Here is a 19,763-nt window from a genome sequence, read left to right as displayed (position 1 = left end):
CTCCTTGGGAAGCTGGGGGATGATGCAGAGAGAGGCGGCTCTTTCTGGAACTCCCCTTCCTCACCCTCCCCTGCTGCCTCTGCACCATGTCACACTGGACAGCAGAGCCCAGGGGTCCTGGCTGTGGGCACCCACTCAAAGGACTGGTAGAGAGTTGCACAGCTACTTTAACTAGGGGGCTTCAAGTGGGACTGTCTTTAACCTTTAGTTTGTAGTTTGTGAAGCATCACCTCAGGGGGGGGGGAGCAGATTGCTTTGTCATTTGGGGGAAACTCCTGAGATACCAGATGACATCTGTTACTACCAGCTCTGGCTGGAGTGGGGAGATGGTTTTTCCTCCTGCTGACCACAGGCTGGTTGGTCCCAGGATAGAGGAGGGTGGAGAGGAGAGACACCTTATTTTCTTCTCTTTGTGTTTATACATACAACATGGCTTTTTATTTGTTTTTTAGTAAGAAAGTCTTTTGGACAAGGAAAATGACAAAGCTCCTATAAACAAAAAACTAAAATCCTTGGGCTATTTGATTAGGAAAATGTTTGAGTAAACCCATGGTAGCTTCCCTGAGTACTTCTGTTTATCATGATTGAAAGAACATTTATAAACCTAAAAAAATATATCCAGTAATGGAAAAACAAAGCTATTGTTCTGTTGTTTTGAAATAAGTTTGAAAAAGTGTTTAAACTAAATATAGCAGTATCTGTTCTTTGATAACCACAAAATAGTAACAATAGATTTTACATTCTAACTGGATTTTGCTCTTCCCAGGAACAGACTCTATGTTGGCTTTTAAGTGGTTTTTAAAAGCCAAGTTAGACCAGATTGGCTTTTTAGTAGTATTTTGAGTCCTGGGATCCATCCCCGAACACTAGAGAGGCCAAAGTGTCATGGACCCTGAGGAAGAATGGTGTGTTCAGCCTCAATGCTACTGACTTCTGTCAGCTGGTCCTAGTGATAATGTAGCTTTTAAAGTGGGATTGAAAAAAACATTGGTGGGGATTTCGTACATGAAAGGATTGGATTCAGTTCAGTGCATTCAGTTCCCTTGAAACCCAACATATTTTTCTAGTAGTTTTGGACCCAAAGAGTTCTGGCTGCCATCAGCAGTGACCAGCTGCGTGTTTAGGCCCCACAGGAATGTGAGTAAATGGATCCACTTTACGTGAAGTATTTAAAAGCATGTTCAGTAACATAGCCTTCATTTCCTCCCCACTTCTTTCTTATAATTCAGTTTTTGCTGCCCTCTCAACTGTTTTAATTGAGATGAACTGAGGGAATGAGAAAAGCACCAGAAGGATTTGAATGCTTTGGGGACAGGTAATTAATCAAAACCCGCATTAGGCTTAATATTCTGTGCTTTTATTTTTAAGAAAGCTTATTTCTTTTTAAGAACTGTTTAAAAACGGAGATCCGTGTGTCACATGTGCACCGGGGGCGGTCCTGGTGCTCCAGCAGGCAGTTACCTTCCCTCTAGGTTTGCATTCCTCCCCCTTGCCTACCTGACTTCCTGTAGGTAGCCAGCACCTTTGCAGATAATTTAGACAGGATTTAACAATATTCTCAGCAAAGGTAATTCTGAAGGTAGATCTGTTTGTTACCGAAAGAATTAAGTCCTGAATTCCAGAGCCCACTGGGAACGGAGTTTGGCTCATTGCTGATTCACTGTGGGCTGGCAGTGCCAACTGGCAGGGGAGCATGGGGCCGGGAGCACTGGACACACCAGTGGGTGGGAGCCACGTGTGCTGGTGGTTTCCAAGTGATGCTCAGGGCCACTTTGGTGGTCTAGGTCATGCTCTGGAGCTTTGCAGTTGTATCTGCTGGTCATCTTCCAGAGTCCTTTCGCTAATTCAGTTCTGTCCCATGTCATTCGGAGAGGCCTGTGATCTGCCCCCTGTGGATCCCGGGTCCCAGGGCAGCCGAGCCCAGGGTGCCCACACCCCCCACTGCCACCCGCTGCGGCCTTGCCTCATGTGGCTGGGTGAAACAGGCCCCTCTGACAGTCAGCAGGGGCTTGGCTTTGACCTCTGATTTCCCAGCTCTCTGTCCAGTGCTCCTTCTGGGAGGCTTGTTTCTGTAAAGCTATGAAATACCATATTAAGTAGAGGGAGTGAGGGCTCAGACCTAGCCAGGAACCCTCACCTGCATTCGTAACAAGTTTATTCACTTTTGGGTAGGCCTGACTTCTAAAGCGTTATCTTAGAGTTGTTTAAACAGGTGTATGTTCTCTTCTTTCTAGAATAGTTTGTTAGCACACTACCTAAAAAAGCATGGCTTTGTATGACATTTTGTAATAGTTCTGTGTTGCTTCTGACTCACATGTAAGTTGCACTTCCAAGCTTCCCATTCTCACCTAGGAAAGCAGATCAGTTGAGTAAAAACCATTTTGTTACTACAGACTTAAAATGTTTCTGAAAAAACCTTTCAATAGTACACTAAAGGATAGTCCTTCCCCTTCCCTCTGCTGCTTGTGGGCCTGAGTTGTCATGGAGGAAAAACAAAGACCTTTGGGGGCATACGAGATGCAAGTTACCTGCCTCTAACCAGACCCACTGGCCCCTTTGCCCTGCCCTGTAGACAGACACTGGGTTGGGACACGGTGCAGATTCTTGGCTCTTTCTCTTGACCTGAGGGCTTGTGCCCGGCGGCGTGAACATACCTTGAGCAGCTGCCAGCATGTCGGGGAAGAGCTCCACTCTTCTCTAGCAGGCTTGCAGATATATTCTAACAGGCAGATCATTTGCTGTGTTTCTTAGTAGCCAAGTGTGGGAACCTCCACTCAGTCAGCAACAGTGGACGGGCCCTGGGTGGGCAAGGATAGCTGGTGGGGCCTGAGTCTGAATCCCAGCAGCTAATTCACTGCTCCCTCAGCCCCAGCTCCTAGGGCTGCTTCACCTTCCGGGAAGAAGTCTTCTGGCCTTGTACTGCATGTTGGGTTCCAGAAAGTGACTAAGGGAGGCCACCACAAATCCTAAATAAAAGACAGGAAGTGTTTGCTGTTGACTGGGGATTGTGGAACATGTTGAACTCAGGTAAGAATATAAACGGATAATAATATAGACTGAGAGGCTGGCAAACTGTGTTCCTTCTGTGATCTCATTTCATCTTTTTCTTTACTTCAGTTTTCTTTGAGATATAATGTATACACAAGAAAATTTACACATTAAGTATGTAGGTGCATGATTCTGACAAACATATACCTGCCTTCCTACATTCAAAGCAAGTTCTGCTTGGAATGGAGTTTTGCTTCTCCCAGCTGACCTGGTCATAGACATACCATGTTACTTGTGCCCACTGAGTCTCACAGAGTCCCATGCTCCTGTCCCCGAGACTGTGCTCCTGGGGCACCAAGAATGCTGTGTGCCACTGGGGCTGCATGGATCTTCTCTGTTTGCTAGTGCTCCCTCAGACTTAAGTTCAAAGAGAAAATTATTACGAATTCCAGGATGGTGGCAGCCTCTGGGTGCTGATTCCATGGTGCCTGGCAGCCCGCCAGGTCTCCGTAGACACCTGTGGCTGTCTTCTGGGTGAGGATATCAAGGGAGCCCAGTGTGGAGCGGTGGCCCGAGCCACCAGCTGCCTGGGCCCTCTGGAGGCCAGAGGCAGTGAGAGAAATGCCTCCTCCCAGAGTTGGGCGAGAGCCTTCGGAGGGCAGGACAGGTGAAGGCAGACACAGCTGCTCTGTCGGCTATAACTGGGCACCTTGTGTAAGTCACTCTGCCTCGGTTTCCCCATCTGTAAAATGGGGAGAAGCTAGAGAGTAAGGAGCTCTCCCATTGAATGTTAACTTGAGAATGTAAAATGAAGCATTTAGCACAGGGCTAGGCACGGAGTAAATGCTGTCAACTCTTGATGGCCAGCATTATTCATACTGTCCCCTCTGAGCCACAGGTGGGCTCTTTGTGAGGACTCTCAGCACCTTCTTCTGGGCATCTCACCTGGTGATGGTACCCAGTGCTCTCCCCACCACCTCCAGCTGGTGGGGCCAGACCTTTCTGTGCCTCCGGCCAGGAGGCAGCAGCACCGCCGCCCTGGCCGTGCCTGGTGTTTGTGGCTGTGGCCCTGGCAGCCCTGGCCGGGCCACTGTCCAGCCTGTTTCCAGAGAGGCCTTTCCCTGACTTGGCATTTGGGGACTTTACAGCTGTTCTTCCCAGACTTTTGAGTGGGCCCAGGGATGTGAGGGCATGGTCACGTGACCCTCGTTGGTCACTCTGTGTTTAAAGATGGTAAAATAATTGCCTTAAAAGTGGTATGGCATTCAAAATTTTCTTTGTAAAAATGTCTGGTATGGCCAAAGAGTGAAAACGCATGGAATGGTTGCTGAGGCAGCATTCAGAGGAACCCGTGTGGCATCAGGGACCATAAAGCGCCTGTTTGTTTCATGGACCCATGAAGGGTCAGAGTTGGAGGGGACAGCTGTGAGTGGAGACCCTCGCTTCTTGATTTCAAAGGCACCGCCGTTTCACCGGAGCTGCTCAGTTAATGTAAGAAAGGTGTTTTGCCATCAACGTTTCCGGGGTATTCGGTGGGGTTGGTGCGGGGTCGGCCGGGCAGGAAGCCCTTGTCGTTGCTGGAAAGAAACTAGCAAGCAGGAGAGTGACAGCATCAAAGCACCCACAGGATGCGGCCGGAGCCCTCCCTGGCGCGTCGCCCACGAGCCGCTCAGAGGGGAGAGTGACGTGACCTTCCAGCGCTTGGTGCTCCAGGCTGAGCTCCAGCTTAAAGTTCAAGGCATTTTGTTTTTTCACCTGTTTCCTACAGTTCTGAGAAACTTCTGAAGAATTAATGTGTAACTGTATCAGACACTCAGGGGTTTTCTCAAGGGAAAATAATGTTACAGTCGGGGGAGAAGCAGCCACTTGACTGAGATGCCAGAGTTTTCTATAAAATAAAAACCCTCCTTAGAGCAGGCACGCACAGCACACGCGCTTCTTACCAAGATCCGGCCACACTTGGTGACATCTGCTAAGGGCGCCTGGTGGCCACGGAAGGACTAGGGTGGCAGCTGGCTTTGGTGAAGTGGGTCCTCAGTTGTGACAGGGTGGCCAGGGTCTGCAGGAGCCAATGCTGACAGCGGCTTCATACGGCAGGAGAAGGGGGAGAAGATGGGAGAAGACAGGCCCGACAATCGCACACTTCTGTGGGGCAGGCGTTTCTGGAAACAGTGCAGTGCCAAGAGGCAGGGCCGGCTCCTAGGCGCTGAGTTTTGTGCCACCCAAATCCCGCCACTTCACCCACCTTCTCGAACCCTCTTAATTTGACACCAGGCAGTGAACAGTGTTAGCGGCTTGATGAATTATCCAAGAAACATACAGATTTACTAACGTTTCCCCATTTCATTACATTTTAATCCATGCGGGATGAATATTTTATGGAGGTGCCTTTACTTAAAGGTTGTTTTCATGTTAGAAGCTGGTGCCCATTGAAGTCCCTTTGCCGGTAAGTTTGAGAACAGTTCACCATTAGCCCTTTGCTTCACCTGGTACGTGTGTTTCTAAATGTGGTCTCAGCCTTTGCGATAGCTGCCGTTTGTAAACTAGCACAATAAACTCTTACTGCAACCCTGCCTTTTACACTCTTACCACCAGGTGGCTAAGAAAAAAATTAAGCAGGAAAAATCCAACAATTATGGGAATGATTCGTAATCACTTTCAATTTCTGCTTCAGCGATGAAATACGAAACTATAGACGGGCTGTGTTTGAAGACTGAAAACTGCTGAGCAAGGGGCAGGCGTTTCCAGCAGCGCCAGGCCAGATGGGCACTTCCACGGGTGGTTTCGTGTTCTGAAATATTGACAATGCTAAAGCAACCAAAATTTGCTGAAGTAAAAGTTTCTGTGCCTGTCCCACCTCCCTACTGACCCCTCACTGTCCACGTCATTCCCAACCAGTTGGTTTGGGACAGGGGTTCAGTTTTGGGCTCCTCGACTCCCAAGTGGAGGGTCCTGAGACCTTAGTGCAGCAGTGGCCTCCCACTCAGTCCTGTATACGCTGGTAATGTTGGCAGAGATGGTGCTTCAGGTCATTTAGAATCGGCTCCTGCCACACTGAATAATGTTAGCATCTCGTGTGTCCCTCTCATTGATATTGTAGGGTAATCCATGTGTGGTGGATGGTGACATAACAGGGTTGAAAAACACTTTTAGACGTCCTCTCATAGACCCCATCTGTTAGCGGAAGGACAGCATCATAACAAACCGTGACCCCCCCGCCCCAGTCCCTGCCATGGCTCTGTGGCATTTAAAGAGGATGGCCGATCTTATCCCACAAATATGAAACCCCACCAGTGTGCCTGCCTGTGGTGCTCAGCCTCCCTTGTGCATTCCAGTTGGCCCTTCAATTCTCTAATTTATTAACTTTGACAAGTAACCTCTTGGTTGTACATGATTTTATTCACAATTTGTTTTTCTGATTCAAAGTGAACATGAGTGCCTTAATCCTCTAATGGGAATTAATTGCTTGTTTCAGTGCTTAACTCTGATCCTTTCTCAATCCCCACAGGGATGAGTTTCTTCCTGAAGGATCTGTGTTTGTTCAAAACACAATCAGAAAGGTAATGATGTTTTTCTTATGAAAGGAGCCAGAAATGCAAAATGTTAATTCTTCCCCCCCCCCCCCCCCCCTTACATAAGTAGTAAAAGATACAAGAGATGAAATGTAGACTATTATAATTTGGTCATTCTAGCTAGCTACATTTTTTCCTAGTAAAGAAGTTTAATTTTTATTGCTAGGTTTTCTTTTATGGGAAAAAGCTATCTTCTGTAGAAGAAAGCTACTGGACTGATTTTCCACAGAGTCGAAGTTAACAACCTGTGGCCTAACCATGATCATTTCTATGTAACAGCACCTTCCCAGGGATTCTTGGCTCTGAAAACTCATCAACGCCCAACCAGTAATTGATATGGCGTGATTCCCTCTCCCATTTATTATGTAGAATATTCATTTTTATTTTTTTAAGAGGCTTCATTGAGAAGAATATAAGCCAGTAGATATTTTTATAAGACCTTAATGAAGGAGGTAGGGTGGAGAACTTCAGAACATCCATTGGGTTCTGAGGCTGGACACACAATCAGCAGTCACTAGAGATGGGATGAACCCAGGTTTAAAATAACTTTTCCCAAAGACCCACAGCTGCTGAGTGGTAGAGGTGGGGATTTGATTCAGGCCTGTCATTGTGCCACAGTGCATCTCCTTACACTTACCATGCACTGTGTTCTTAAACGTCCATCTGTAGAACACTGAGGCCACCCTACAAGGGTTCAGCCCACACTGCTGTCTGAGCCCACAGGGCTGGCCAGGCCAGGCCATCAGTGTCCTAGAAGAGGCCTACCCGGGGGGGATACACCACAGTAAAGCAGAGACAGAGCCACTTCTAAAGGTCACTCTTCAGTTTCCTCTGGAAAAGCCCAGACGGCTCACCTAGAGCTGTTCCTAAACTCTTGCATTTTATCCAAAACTCTAACCAGGCTGAAACATAGTAATGTATGAGCCTCAGGAGGTGGCATTCCCTTCTGCTGTGGCAGTGCTGCCCGCTCCCAGCCTGGATGAATCACACGCATATTCTCAGCTAGCTCTGGCTGGGGTTCGGAGAGGATCTGGTGCATGTAAGTAGACTTTTTGCATGTCCTATTGGCTGTCACCCTCATCACAGCCCTTGGAGACAGGATGAACCCGTCAAAGAACAGAAAGGAAAACTAAACCCAAAGCTAGCAAAAGGAAGGAAAAAATAGAGATTAGAGCAGAGATAAAATAGAGAATAGAAGAACAATAGAGAAAATCAACAAAATTGACAAACTTGTGTCTAGATTTACTAGGAAGAAAAAAAGATATAAATAAAGTCAGAAATGAAAGAGGGAAAAGTACAACCCATTTAGTAGAGATAAAAAGGATTATAAGAGAACAACTGTGTGCCAACAAATTGAAACCTGGATGAAATGGCTCATGCCTAGAAACACACCCTATCAGGATAAATTGTGATGAAATAGAAAATCAGAGTAACCAAAAAAGAGATTGAATTACTAATCAAAAACCCCTTAACAGAGACCAGAACCAGATGACTTCACTGGTGAATTTTACCAAATCTTCCCAAAAATTGAAGAGGGGACACTTTCAAACTCATTCAATGAAACTCATTCAATGAGGGCAGCATTCTAATCTGATACCAAAACCAGATTAATATCCCTGCTGAAGATTGTTGCAAAAATTCTAAACAAAATATTAGCAAACAGAATTAAATGGATTATATACCACCACCACGTGGAGTTTGTCTCAGGAATGCAAGGGTGGTTCAACATAAGAAAATAACCAATGTAATACACGTTAACAGAATAAAGGGGAAAAAGTTGACAAGATTCAATGCCAGTTTGTGGTAAAAACACTTAAACTAGAAACAGAAGGCAACTACCTCAACATAATAAAGGCTGTATATAAAAATTCCCAAACTAACATCATACTCAAGGGTGAAAGACTGAAAGGTTTTTCCTCTAAGATCAGAAAGCAAGCATCCTTGTCTTGTTCACCACTTCTTTCAGTGTAGTATTATAAGTCCTACCTGAGGGGTGCTTGGGTGGCTCAGTCAGCTGAGCATCTGACTCTTGGTTTCAGCTCAGATTACGATCCCAGGATTGAGCCCTTTGTTGGGCTGAGCATGGAGTCTGCTTTGGATTCTCTCTCTCTCTCTCTCTCTCTCTCTGCCCTTCTCCCCACTTTTACGCACTCTCTCATTCTCTCTTAAAAAGAAAAAAAAAATCCTACCTGAAACAATCAGGCAAGTAAAATGCTTAACAAGGAGGTAAAAGGCTTGTACACTGAAAACTACAATATGTTGCTGAAAGTAATTAAAGACAAATAAATGGAAAGACAGCTCGTGTTCATGGATTGGAAGATTAAATATTGTTAGGATGCTCAGACTACCCAGATCTACCAAATCTATAGATTTACTGCAACTGTCATGAAAATTCCCAAAGGTGACTTTTTGCAGAAATAGAAAAATCCATTCTGAAATTCATGAAGAATACCAGGCTACCCCAAATAAGCAGTGTAATCGTGAACAATAACAAAGTTGGAGGTCTCATACTTCCCTACTTCAAAAAACTTACTGCAGAGCTACAGTAATCAAAACAGTACGGTATGGAAGACGGCAGAGTCTACAAATCAATCAATCAATATCAATGTATAGTTAAGTGATTTTTGATGAGGGTGCCAAGACCAATGGGGAAAGGTCAGTCTTTACAAAAGTTGGGAAACTGGATATCCATATGTAAGAGAATAAAGCTGGACCCTTACTTTACATCACATAAAAAAATTAACTCAAAATGATCAACAACCTAACAGAAGAGCTAAGGCTATAAAACCCTTAGGAGAAAACATTGGGCAAAAGTTTGACATTCGATTTGGTAGTGATTTCTTGGATAGGACACCAAAAATGGTAAAAGTAAAAATACATTGGACAACACCAAAATTCAAAACTGTGCATCAAAGATGCAATCAACAGAATGAAAAGGCACCCCCTATGGAATGGGAGAACATATTTGTAAATCATGCATCTGAGGAAAGGTTAGTACCCAGAAGATATAGAGAACTAGAACTCAATAGTGAAAAACAACCTGATAAAAAAGTAGGCAAAGCACTTGAATAGACATTCCTCCAAAAAAGATACATGAATGACCAATAAGCACATGAAAAGATGCTAAAACATCACTAATTATGGAAATGCAAATCAAAACCACAGTGAGATACCACCTCACACCAGTTAGGATGACCACTATCAAAAAAAGCATCAGAAAACAATGTAACAAGTGCTGTGGAGAAATTGGAGGCCTTGTGCACTGCAGGTAGGAATGCAAAATGGTACAGCTGTTAATAGAATACTATATGGAGGTTCTTCAGAAAATTAAACATCGAATAACCATATGATCTAGCAATCCTATGTTCGTGGCTGCATTATTCACAATAGCCAAGAAGTGGAAGTAACCCAAATGTCTTTTGGTGGATGAATGAACAAATATGGTGTATGCATATGATGGAGTATTATTCAGCCTTAAATAGGAAATAAATTCTGACATGTGCTGCAACACGATGAACCTTGAGGACATTATGCTCAGTGAAATTATCCAGCCACAAAGAGATAAACACTATATAATTTCACTTATGTGAGGTACCTAGAGTAGGCCAAACTCATAGAAAGCAGCATGGGGTTGCCAGGGGTGGGAAGACAGGGAATGGGGAGTTCTTATGTAATGGGTATAGAGTTTCAGTTTTGTAATATGGAAAGAGTTTTGGAGATGGATGGTGGTGATGGGTGCACAACAGTGTGAATGCACCTAACACGAACTGTATGCTTAAAAATGGTTAGGATGGTAAATTTTATGTTTTGTGTATTTTACCACAATTTTTAAAAATTTGAAAATAAGAGAAATACAGAGAAGTAATTGATTTATCAAATAAAATTCAGTCAAAACAAAGGGAGGGGAGAGAAAAAGAGTATAGTATGTCCTTGGCACTGTCACTGCAGAGCCTGAGTCCTGGGCTGTACGTGACAGGGTCACAGTTCCCTTGGGATCTGGAAGTGCAGAGCCCTGGAGGCATTCAGAGTCCTGTAGATGTAGCCCAGTTCCTGGTGCTGCCCCCCCAGGCTCTGTGCAGGGAGCCTCACCTCGACCACTTTAATTTGCTCATCCCTCAAATGAGGTGCCGCCACCCGTCTTTAACGGGGTGCTGGGGATCCGGTAAGCTGGGATGGCACATGGCACTTGGCCCAGGGCCAGTCATCGCAGGGAAGTAATCAGCCCCTGCAGAAGTGCCATCCTCTGCAGCCCTCTGACCACAGTTTCTGTCCTTCCTCCCCTCTCCTCTCCTGGATGAGGCATTTCTTTCCTTCCTTTGCAATTGAATCCCTTGAATAATGGAAGCATGACACTTTCTTTGCTCAGAACCTGCTCTGGCATCTTATGGCTCTTATTCCAAAGCCCAGGCTTTCTCCAGTAGGACTGTTCTAAACCTCTTTCCATTCTGCAAGTTCTCAGCCCTGGTGGCACCCGCCCCATCCTGGACAGACAACATCACCTATTTTAAGGAAAGGCCAGGCAACCCGGCACAAACGTCCCTGTGGCCACCCATCTGTCCTAAGGCAGGGTCCCCCTCACCACGCTCTGGGTGCACTCTTTCCTATTGTCCTTGCTCCACTTTTTTTTTTTTTTGGATGCTGCCCATTTACCAACCTGTCTTTCCCTTGACCTTCACAGCAAGCGGAGGAGAGGCGAATATATCTCCTCCTTTATGTGGGGAGGGAAAATAATATGCCCTCTACCCTCATAGGCTCTTGACTGAGACACTCCCTGTAATAAAAGATTAACAGGAGAGGAACACACAAGTTTTGTAACACATATACCTCCTGCATACATGGGGAGACCCAGGAGAACGGAGTACCTCCGCACATGACCCACAACCCTCCCCTTAAATACCATTTCCAGCAAAAGGCAAAAGAAGATGTTGGGGCCAGGAAGCCGGCTGTGGGAGGTCTTCAGGCAAAGTACAGTGAACAAGGGCAAGGATGTGCATCTCTTGATCTTTGCCTTTGGCATCGATAGTTTCTAGAGATGTAGGCATCTTCTGCTTGCTGGTAGAGCTGGGAAGATAATGTATGGAGACACCCCTTATAGATGTAAATGACTCTTATATAAAGGGTAACATCTATCAGACTTTCTCCTGTGTTTCTTAAAAATATTCATCCTAAAATAATCCTCATGCCAAAGAGGCATATTTTGGGGTGACCAGCTCTGCTCCCTACAGCGTGCACCCCTGCACTCAACACGAGGCCTCTGGGTACACAGCCTGCATCTCCCTGAGGGCTGTGGTGGCCTTTTCCTGTGGTTGCTTCCCATTCTCCCCCCTGCTCTTGCCTCAGCAGACAGGATTCCCCCTCTATAAGCAGACCTCTCTCTGTCCCCCCAGCCATCACCAGCCCTCTCTGTGCCCATGATTGCTACCTTACTGGCTTTCTCTTGGCGACCTTAAACACACCCAAGTCAGTGGTGCCATAAACTCTCCTCAGTGCCCCTCTAAGCAAGTGGTTTCCAAACTCCCCACCTCCATCCCAGTGCACATTGAGCCTCTGGAAAGATGAAGAGGCTGAGGGCCCTGTGAAGTGGCTGGATGGGTGGTGCAGTGAGGGAGACACAAGAGGAACAGGCTCTTCTGTGCCTGCTTTCTCCCTAAAAATCACTCTAGTGACCCAGAAAGACAAGATGGTAGACAGAAAATGACTTAGCAGCCTGGAGAAACCGGAAACCTAAGACCCTGCATAGTAAGAAGCCAGCAAGCAGCTAGCCACCTGGTAGAGCGGAGCAGCAGAGGAACTCTGGACCCATGGGCATGCGAAGACAAGGATCAGAGTAGAAACAGGAGGAGAGGGTGAACGTCCTTATAGGGAGCAGAGACACCAGTCTCCCTGCTTCCTGCAGAGAACAGGTGGGTTACTATCCAGAGAGGCTTGGTATTGGGGATGTCAGGTCCAGCTGAGGGTGGGGTGAGTGGCACCCTGAAAATGGGGATCGAGGGAAAATCTGCATACCTGTAGATCATTATCTGGCACCCCCCAAACCTGTACCCAGCTCCCCCACATGAGGCCTGTCGACCATCAGGCTCCCTCCCTAGCACACAGAGCTTTAATTTCCTATACGGTGTCTTGATTCTCAATATGAAAGGCCAACAGCCAAGGATTACTGGCATTTGAAGAAAACATCTAAAGAAACACACCAAAATAGAGGCAAAGCAGGCAAAGATGAAAACAACAAACCAAACGCATAATAATACCTTCCCAAAGATGAGAGATGGTTTTGTGCTGGGAAAGAAATACCATGGCAAAAAATAGACACAAATTCATAAAAGACCTGGAAATTAGTCTATAAAGAAAAATACCTGGGGGGCACCTGGGTGACTCAGTTGGTTAAGCGGCAACTTCAGCTCAGGTCATGGTCTCGCAGTCCGTGAGTTCCAGCCCCGAGTCGGGCTCTGTGCTGACAGCTCAGAGCCTGAAGCCTGCTTTGGGTTCTGCGTCTCCCTCTCTCTCTGCCCCTCCCCTGCTCATGCTCTGTCTCTCTCAAAAATAAAAACCTTTTTAAAAATTTTTGAAAAAAAAATACCTGGAAAAAAGAAAACTGGGAAATTAATCCAGGAAACACAATACCTGAGTATTAGAAGACAAGAAAGAGAATAAGGTAGGAATGAGAAGAAAATTCCCCACGATCCAAGATGGTCAGTTTTCAGATGGGAATTCCCGGCACAATAAATGAAAGAAACCCACAAGAAGATACACCATTACCTCAGAATCCAAGGGAAAAAGGAAAACCTTGAGAGTTTCCAGAGAGGAAAGCTCAAGTCCTGAACAGAGGATGGGGGAGTCCAATGGCACTGGACTTCTCAACAAGAACTTGGGAAATCAGAAAACAAAGAAATGACTTTAAAGTTCTTTAGAAAATTATTTCTAGAATTCTCTAACAAGCCACATTGTTAATTGAGGGTGGGAGAAAATTAGCTTCGGCACAATGAGGGAGTCGATGAAGAAGGGGCCATGGGACCCAGGGGCCAGGCTCCTGCACTGGCTCAGGGGAGCCCTTGGCAGCATGGCGGTACATCCCAGATGGCAGCAGTACCACACTGCAACAGGATGGGCTCCAGGGGTGATGGCTCCAGGGGAAAATGAGGAGAACCCAGTGGGTGGTGTTAAAAACAGAAGCAGAGGCCCAAAATGGCTGCACTCAGGCCAAGGCACTAAATCAAGACTTTACACCCAACCTGTCCTTTCAGACTTCCCCAGAAATGTAGTCTGAAGTGGTCGATCAGGAGTTTCCTGATCAGTGCCAATGAAGTGATCTGTCACGGAGGCCCTGTCCGTCGCCCAGAGAACAGGAAGTAACCCACCTGGTGAGACTGCCTGGCTCCCCTCTAAGGGAAGGTGACCTTGCCCGGAGCAATCCTGTTCTTTTGCTAATAACTTTCTTGCCCCACCGCCACTGCCACCGCCACTGCTGCAGTCCTGTGAAAACCTTCCATCTGGTACAAGTCCTTGGAGCGCCCCTCCATGTGCCAGATAGGGGCCGCCCAACCTACACATCAAGGCAATGCCATCCTCACACTTCCTGAGTTCAGTGTTTGTTCTTTAACAGTGGTCAAGGCTGAAAGGATTCTTACAGCACTTTCTGAAAATGTGAGGCTGAATTAGTGTCAGAGAAACTTGAGCAAAGGGGGGGGGGGAGGAAGCTACAAGCAATTTTTAATTCCAAGGAAAACAGAAAAGTTGTCCAAGAAAGGAAGTTAATGATAGTACACTGTGTGCCTTATCTGAGAACAGTGTTTACATAGTTCTGCTGCTGAACTGAGTGTGGGTCTGAGCGAACACTGATGGGAGTCCGCTGGAGGGTCGGGGACAAGGCGGGCATGCGTCCTCAGGGCACCGGTGGCAGTGATGACCACAGCCACCAGGGCATGCGGGACCACCGGCGGTACGACCTCACGGAGCAGCCAGGCTGCTGTTTTACTTCTTTTTACAGTCGAGCAAGAGGTTAGGTGGTTTGCCTGAAGTCACCACCCAGGCAATTGGGTTCTAAAGTCTGTGCTGTAAACCACTGAGCTCACCTGCTTCAGGAAGGTAAGACAAAATGGAAAAATCCAGAAGTAGCTGTGCATGTCATCAACAGTACACAGATAAATGCCGATGCCACAGCTTAAGGCTTAAAAGTGCGGCCTCCAGGGAGTGGGAAAGGGTAGGCACTTTCATCTTTCCCGTAGAACTAGTTCACGGTTACATTATGCACACATATTACTTTAAAAAAAAACATTTAATCAAAGAGGAGAAAGCTGGGACGCCAGTGATGGCGAGAGCAAGTCTCCAGTTTTGAATGGCTTTGTCCACCTGCACCTTCATCGATCCTTACCAGCCGATGTGGTTTCCACACTTGCTGCGAGCTCCGAACACTTCAGCGGGGAACAGGACAGGCGACCCTTCAGGGAGCAGGCCCCTTGGAGAGAAGTTGGGGCGAGGCAGGGCTGGGTGGGTGCTGCTCCGGGCCGGCCCGAGGAAGCCGCTGTGAAGGGGCCTGGAGGTGGGCAGGTGACCCCTGGGGTGAGGGGGGGAGGCGAGGCCTCTGTTTTGGAGGAAGACCCTCTGGGCGGAGGCTGCAGGAGGGCGGGAAATGGCTGGTCCCGGGGTTGCACTGGGTGGAGCGGTGGACAGAGCCTGCTGGAGGGCAGGATACACACGTGAGGGAGTCGGGGCTGCTCCCAAGTGTCTGGTCTCCGCAGAGACCTGTCCGGTGCGCTCCCGCTGTCCCCACAGTTCATGCTGACGCTCTCTGGGCCCAGCTGTGCCATCCCCCGGCCCCGGCCACCCTCAGCTCCAGCGTCTACTCCTTCCTCTTCCCTCCGCACCTGTGCTCCAGCTCCCGCCTGATTCACCTCCGTGCTGTCCTCCCTGGCATGACTCCCTCCACACCCCATAGCTCTGCTCTGTCCTTCCCTGTCACCAGGGTCACCAGAACAAGAGCTCTGGGTGCGTCCCCGTCCTGTTCAAGGTGTCCCAATGTTGCCAAGTGTTCAGGGTGCACATGCACGGCCAACCTGGTGCTTCTCCCACAGCCGAGCCTTCCTGAGGTTCATCCAAAACCTGTGCATGTCCTGACGTTCCACTGATGACCGAGAGGGACCCAGTGGACAGGAGGAGAGGTCAGCAGGCGTGCTAGTTTGTGGGGGCTGTGCATCCTCCGCAGATACCCTGAAGAGGTCGGGTGAGGCCAAGACCCCCATACGAGGAAGTGGAAGTTCTGTGAGCCAAGTGGGACTTTTCCAAGGACCACCTGATGGGTGTCCAGGGGCATCACCCTCCAGCTGTTCGTGGCTGGTGGTGGGCTGCTGCCAGCAGACGGGCACGTCCTCTGTTGTCCTGTGCACGGTGTCTTCCTTCCAGAGCCTGCCGTCATCACACAGTGTTGGGCCAGGAGGGCAGTGAAATGCAGGCTTTGGGGAGGGGCCCAACTTGCCTAACTTCCATTTCTAGTTTTGAGTCACTTTTACACAAATGACTTCTAGCAATTTATGTAACAATCTGTAGCCCAGACCCAGGTGAGCAGTAAATATTTACCTTCACACGAGAGCCAAGGTTGCTGCGCTGAGTCACAGTGAGTCACAGGGAAGCATCATTACCCTCTAGGACCTTGAAAAGGGACACGGAAGGTGTGATTGCTGAAGTTTTGCTGGGTCACGCTGCCAGGACCGGTGTGTAAATTTAGTACTAGAACCTGAATGACCTCTTGTAGCGGATTCCATGGGCCTATCTTATATGTATGCAGGTACCATGTATGTATACATAGTTATATTCACTAACCAGTATTTCTGACTGTTCTATAAAAAATATTTATTGTATAATTTGTAGTCATTTTAAAAAGATTAAAAACTGGGGCGCCTGGGTGGCGCAGTCGGTTAAGCGTCCGACTTCAGCCAGGTCACGATCTCACGGTCCGTGAGTTCGAGCCCCGCGTCAGGCTCTGGGCTGATGGCTCGGAGCCTGGAGCCTGTTTCCGATTCTGTGTCTCCCTCTCTCTCTGCCCCTCCCCCGTTCATGCTCTGTCTCTCTCCCAAAAATAAATAAACGTTGAAAAAAAAAATTTTTTTTTAAATAAAAAGATTAAAAACTAACCGATCTAAGAAACAGCAGTTCTGAGGGCTTGATCCCGAGACAGGCTGTCTCCCTCTGACGAGTATGTTCTTAAATGAGTACCTTTTCCCAGAAGGGTGACTATAAAAGGTGGTTGGGTGTTCCTGGCACCTCGGAGCCCAGCACAGGATGGTCGAGAGTAGTGGGCTGTGGGGCTAAGCGGGATTGCGAGCACCCGCTCGCCCAGCAGACCCTGGAACCTTCCCAAAGTCTTCGACCCCAGGCAGGACTGAAAGCCCTTCCCCGGCTCTCTGACACGTTCAGTAGGTACCGGTCTGCTTCCCTTCTGTCTTGCAGCTCCTGCGGCCCGCATGGCTCGTGTGTTCATATACGGGACCCTGAAGAGAGGCCAGCCGAACCACAAGGTCCTGCTGGACGGTGCCAATGGCCGAGCGGCCTTCCAAGGCCGGGGCCGCACAGTGGAGCCATACCCCTTGGTGATCGCTGGCGAACATAACATTCCGTGGCTGCTTAACCTCCCAGGGCAGGGGCGCCGCGTGGCGGGGGAGATCTATGTCGTGGACGAGCAGATGCTCAGCTTCCTGGATGAGTTTGAGGGTTGCCCCGACATGTACCAGCGCACCCCTGTGAGGGTCACGGTCCTCGAGTGGGAGGGCAGGCAGGGCACCCCGGAGGAGATGCCGGCCACCGACGGGACCCTGCAGTGCTTTGTGTACAGCACGGCCTCCTATGCACCTGAGTGGGTCCGCCTCCCGCACCACGACAGTTACGACTCCCGGGGGGAGCATGGCCTTCCCTACAACCCGCGGGAAAACAGGTGAGAAGGGCCAAGGTGGACAGAGCCCTGGTGATCAGTCGGGGACACCAGCCTGGCCTGCACTCGCTGAAGGTGGAAGCATAATAATTCCCTTTGAAACAAGTGTTTGTACACTCAGTGTGTGGGAAAGGGGACAATCTCTTCTTCAGTCACGGCTGCTTTCCACAGTCTCCTGACACACTGGTCACAAGCCTGCGCCTGAAGTCTGTTTCTCCGGTAGCGCTTTGTTGCTTTTGCTGCTTAAAGGTGGCCATGGGCTCGAATACATCGGATAAGGAAATTCAGGATTTTAATTCCCCTAAATGACATTTCCAGAATTCATATGTCATATTTTGCTTTGCTTTGATCTGAAGATAACATTTAAAATGTAGACTTTGTGTTGCAGCTAGATTTTAGCAACCCTGCTGTATTGATTCTAACTTGTAGCAGCAAGAAAAGTAATTTTTTAAACCGATTTTGATTATCTCGGTATAATAAAAGAAACTCAAGAAAAACACACTGTGTTTTGGGGTAGTTCTAGACTCTATAAAACGTCATTGAGTTTTCGGATCAAGCTTATTAAAGAAGGATTTACTAAAGATGTTCATGTAAAATTAACCCGGGTATTTTAGGAAACCAAATTTAAAAGTGCTGGTACTGTTGTTGGCCTTTTTTTTTTTTTCCTTTGCATCTCCTTATTTGGCAGAAGGTTCTTTTCACTGGAACCCAGCAAAGTCCTGAGCACCTACTTGATGGCAGGTGCTGAGCACCGTGACTGCAGACGGAGCTCATGTGAGCCGGGGCCCGGGGCCCCGAGGAGCAGCATTGCGGGGCGGGCCTTTCAAGGAAGAACCGACACATTAGTAATTTGTTCTTCAGGCCTGACGGAAGCTTAGCTTCCAAATACAAACAGCACTTAAAATAATTCTAGCGAGGCACGAAGTACCAATTACTACCCACCTCCATCTGATAATCTGTCAGCGGCGCTTCGAATCTGCGCACGACTCTGCCTCTGCCTCCTTACCAGCGAAGTAGGAAATGGATTCCAAGAATTGCAGAAGCAACCACATTCGCAGCTGCTGATCCTCAGTGACCTCGTCCTCCGCTGGGAGAGCTCACTCACTCTTCAACTTAATGGTACACTGTGATCGCTAACTGCATCTGGCACAAAAACATCATCATTATTTTTAGCCCCTTTTTCTTAGCGGGAAACTTGCTTCACAAAAACACAAAAAGGCAAGGATGGGTATCAGCTGATGGGCTTGTGGCAGCCACACCCACCACTCCCAGGGGAGGGAGCCCCAGCAAAGCCCTGGGGATGTGGGCCGGGCAAGAGGGACCCGGTGAGCGGCTGTCACTAAGGTGCCCCTCCCCCCGCCCCCCTGCCGGCTCATTCGCCTGCCCAATGAGAGCCAAGAGCAGCGCAGGAGGGAGCTCCAGACCTCTACCCCCTGTGGGTACTGCGCGGGCTCCCAGAATCATGAACTGCCACAAATGGGAGTTAGGTCCTCAACCAGGAAGAAGTAGGTAATCAGAGTATACAGTGGCAAATGATAATTTCATGAAACCGAGGTAAAGAACTGGGGTTTATATAAAATGTTTTAAAGGATCACAATGAAACGCTAGTATTTAAAGTCTACTGGCACAGCCAGTAGCCTCTTATGTACATTGTCTTCATTCAAAAAAAGGGCAAGCTAATATTTAGACAAATGCTCAGTTTTATTGATTTAATTTTGACACTAGGAAATCTCACAGCAGAAGTACAAATCATATGTACAAGTATTTATATCAATAAAAATTTCCATTGGTGATATTTTGGCAGAAATGTTGGTTTTGACTATATGTGGAATAAATATGACCATGTAAAATCTGCTGCACAGGGGTGTTCCTGCAAAATGCTTGACTAAATTGAGTGTGAAAGAATAATAATACAAATGGCTAATTAAATTGGGTGATGACGGAAAGGCTATAAATACTCATTCCAGTTCCACGAGCAGATCTCCTTCTCCAACTGTGTCTCCAGCTTTACAACGCACTGATTTCACCTTGAATTAAAAAAAAAAGGAGGTGGGGGTAAAAATTATTAAGTAGACCACGAGGGAGATCTCATCTTCCTTTTCTGGAAACGAGGAGGCAGCCTGGCAGGCTCCGGAGCACAGGTACAACAGTCCTCTCCTGCCGGCAGAGGAAACTGTGAGCATAGGGACAGCCTTGCTGGGGGCTGTGACTCGCCACCTTCCCCCGCCCCGGCCTGTCCCCTGCTGTCCTAAAAGCTGCTGGCGCAGGGGGTCTCTGCTGCTGTC

The 19,763-nt window shown here is 47.7% G+C and overlaps 3 protein-coding genes across 15 annotated transcripts in view; 1 reads left to right on the top strand and 2 right to left on the bottom strand.

Moving 5' to 3' along the window:
- The window catches only part of GGACT (gamma-glutamylamine cyclotransferase), a 49,098-nt gene extending 29,825 nt beyond the window's left edge, over positions 1-19,273 (top strand). For 6 of the 12 annotated variants that reach the window (XM_047863187.1, XM_047863197.1, XM_047863202.1 and 3 more), the window contains exons 3-6: positions 2,867-3,027; positions 6,497-6,548; positions 7,462-7,599; positions 17,001-19,273. In XM_047863187.1, the coding sequence (XP_047719143.1) occupies positions 7,476-7,599; positions 17,001-17,485 (609 nt within the window). In that variant the 5' untranslated portion in view covers positions 2,867-3,027; positions 6,497-6,548; positions 7,462-7,475 and the 3' untranslated portion in view covers positions 17,486-19,273. Of the gene's footprint in view, positions 1-2,866; positions 3,028-6,496; positions 6,549-7,461; positions 7,600-14,544; positions 14,643-17,000 lie in introns of those variants that run through there. The other 6 variants (XM_047863172.1, XM_047863235.1, XM_047863255.1 and 3 more) reach the window with 6 other exon arrangements.
- On the bottom strand, positions 13,878-18,544 carry LOC125168264 (wiskott-Aldrich syndrome protein homolog). The gene is made up of 2 exons (XM_047863267.1): positions 18,421-18,544; positions 13,878-16,202 (listed from the first exon to the last, which is right to left on the bottom strand). The coding sequence occupies exon 2, from the start codon at positions 15,488-15,490 to the stop codon at positions 14,915-14,917; it is 576 nt and encodes a 191-aa protein (XP_047719223.1). The 5' UTR covers positions 15,491-16,202; positions 18,421-18,544; the 3' UTR covers positions 13,878-14,914.
- Positions 19,161-19,763, bottom strand: part of PCCA (propionyl-CoA carboxylase subunit alpha) — a 417,383-nt gene continuing 416,780 nt past the window's right edge. For both annotated transcript variants that reach the window (XM_047863104.1, XM_047863113.1), the window contains one exon: positions 19,161-19,505. In XM_047863104.1, the coding sequence (XP_047719060.1) occupies positions 19,437-19,505 (69 nt within the window). In that variant the 3' untranslated portion in view covers positions 19,161-19,436. The remainder of the gene's footprint in view (positions 19,506-19,763) is intronic.

This window comes from Prionailurus viverrinus, chromosome A1 (assembly GCF_022837055.1).
Source record: "Prionailurus viverrinus isolate Anna chromosome A1, UM_Priviv_1.0, whole genome shotgun sequence".
NCBI classification, from domain to species: domain Eukaryota; kingdom Metazoa; phylum Chordata; class Mammalia; order Carnivora; family Felidae; genus Prionailurus; species Prionailurus viverrinus.
This window is presented reverse-complemented; position numbering and strand designations above follow the sequence as displayed.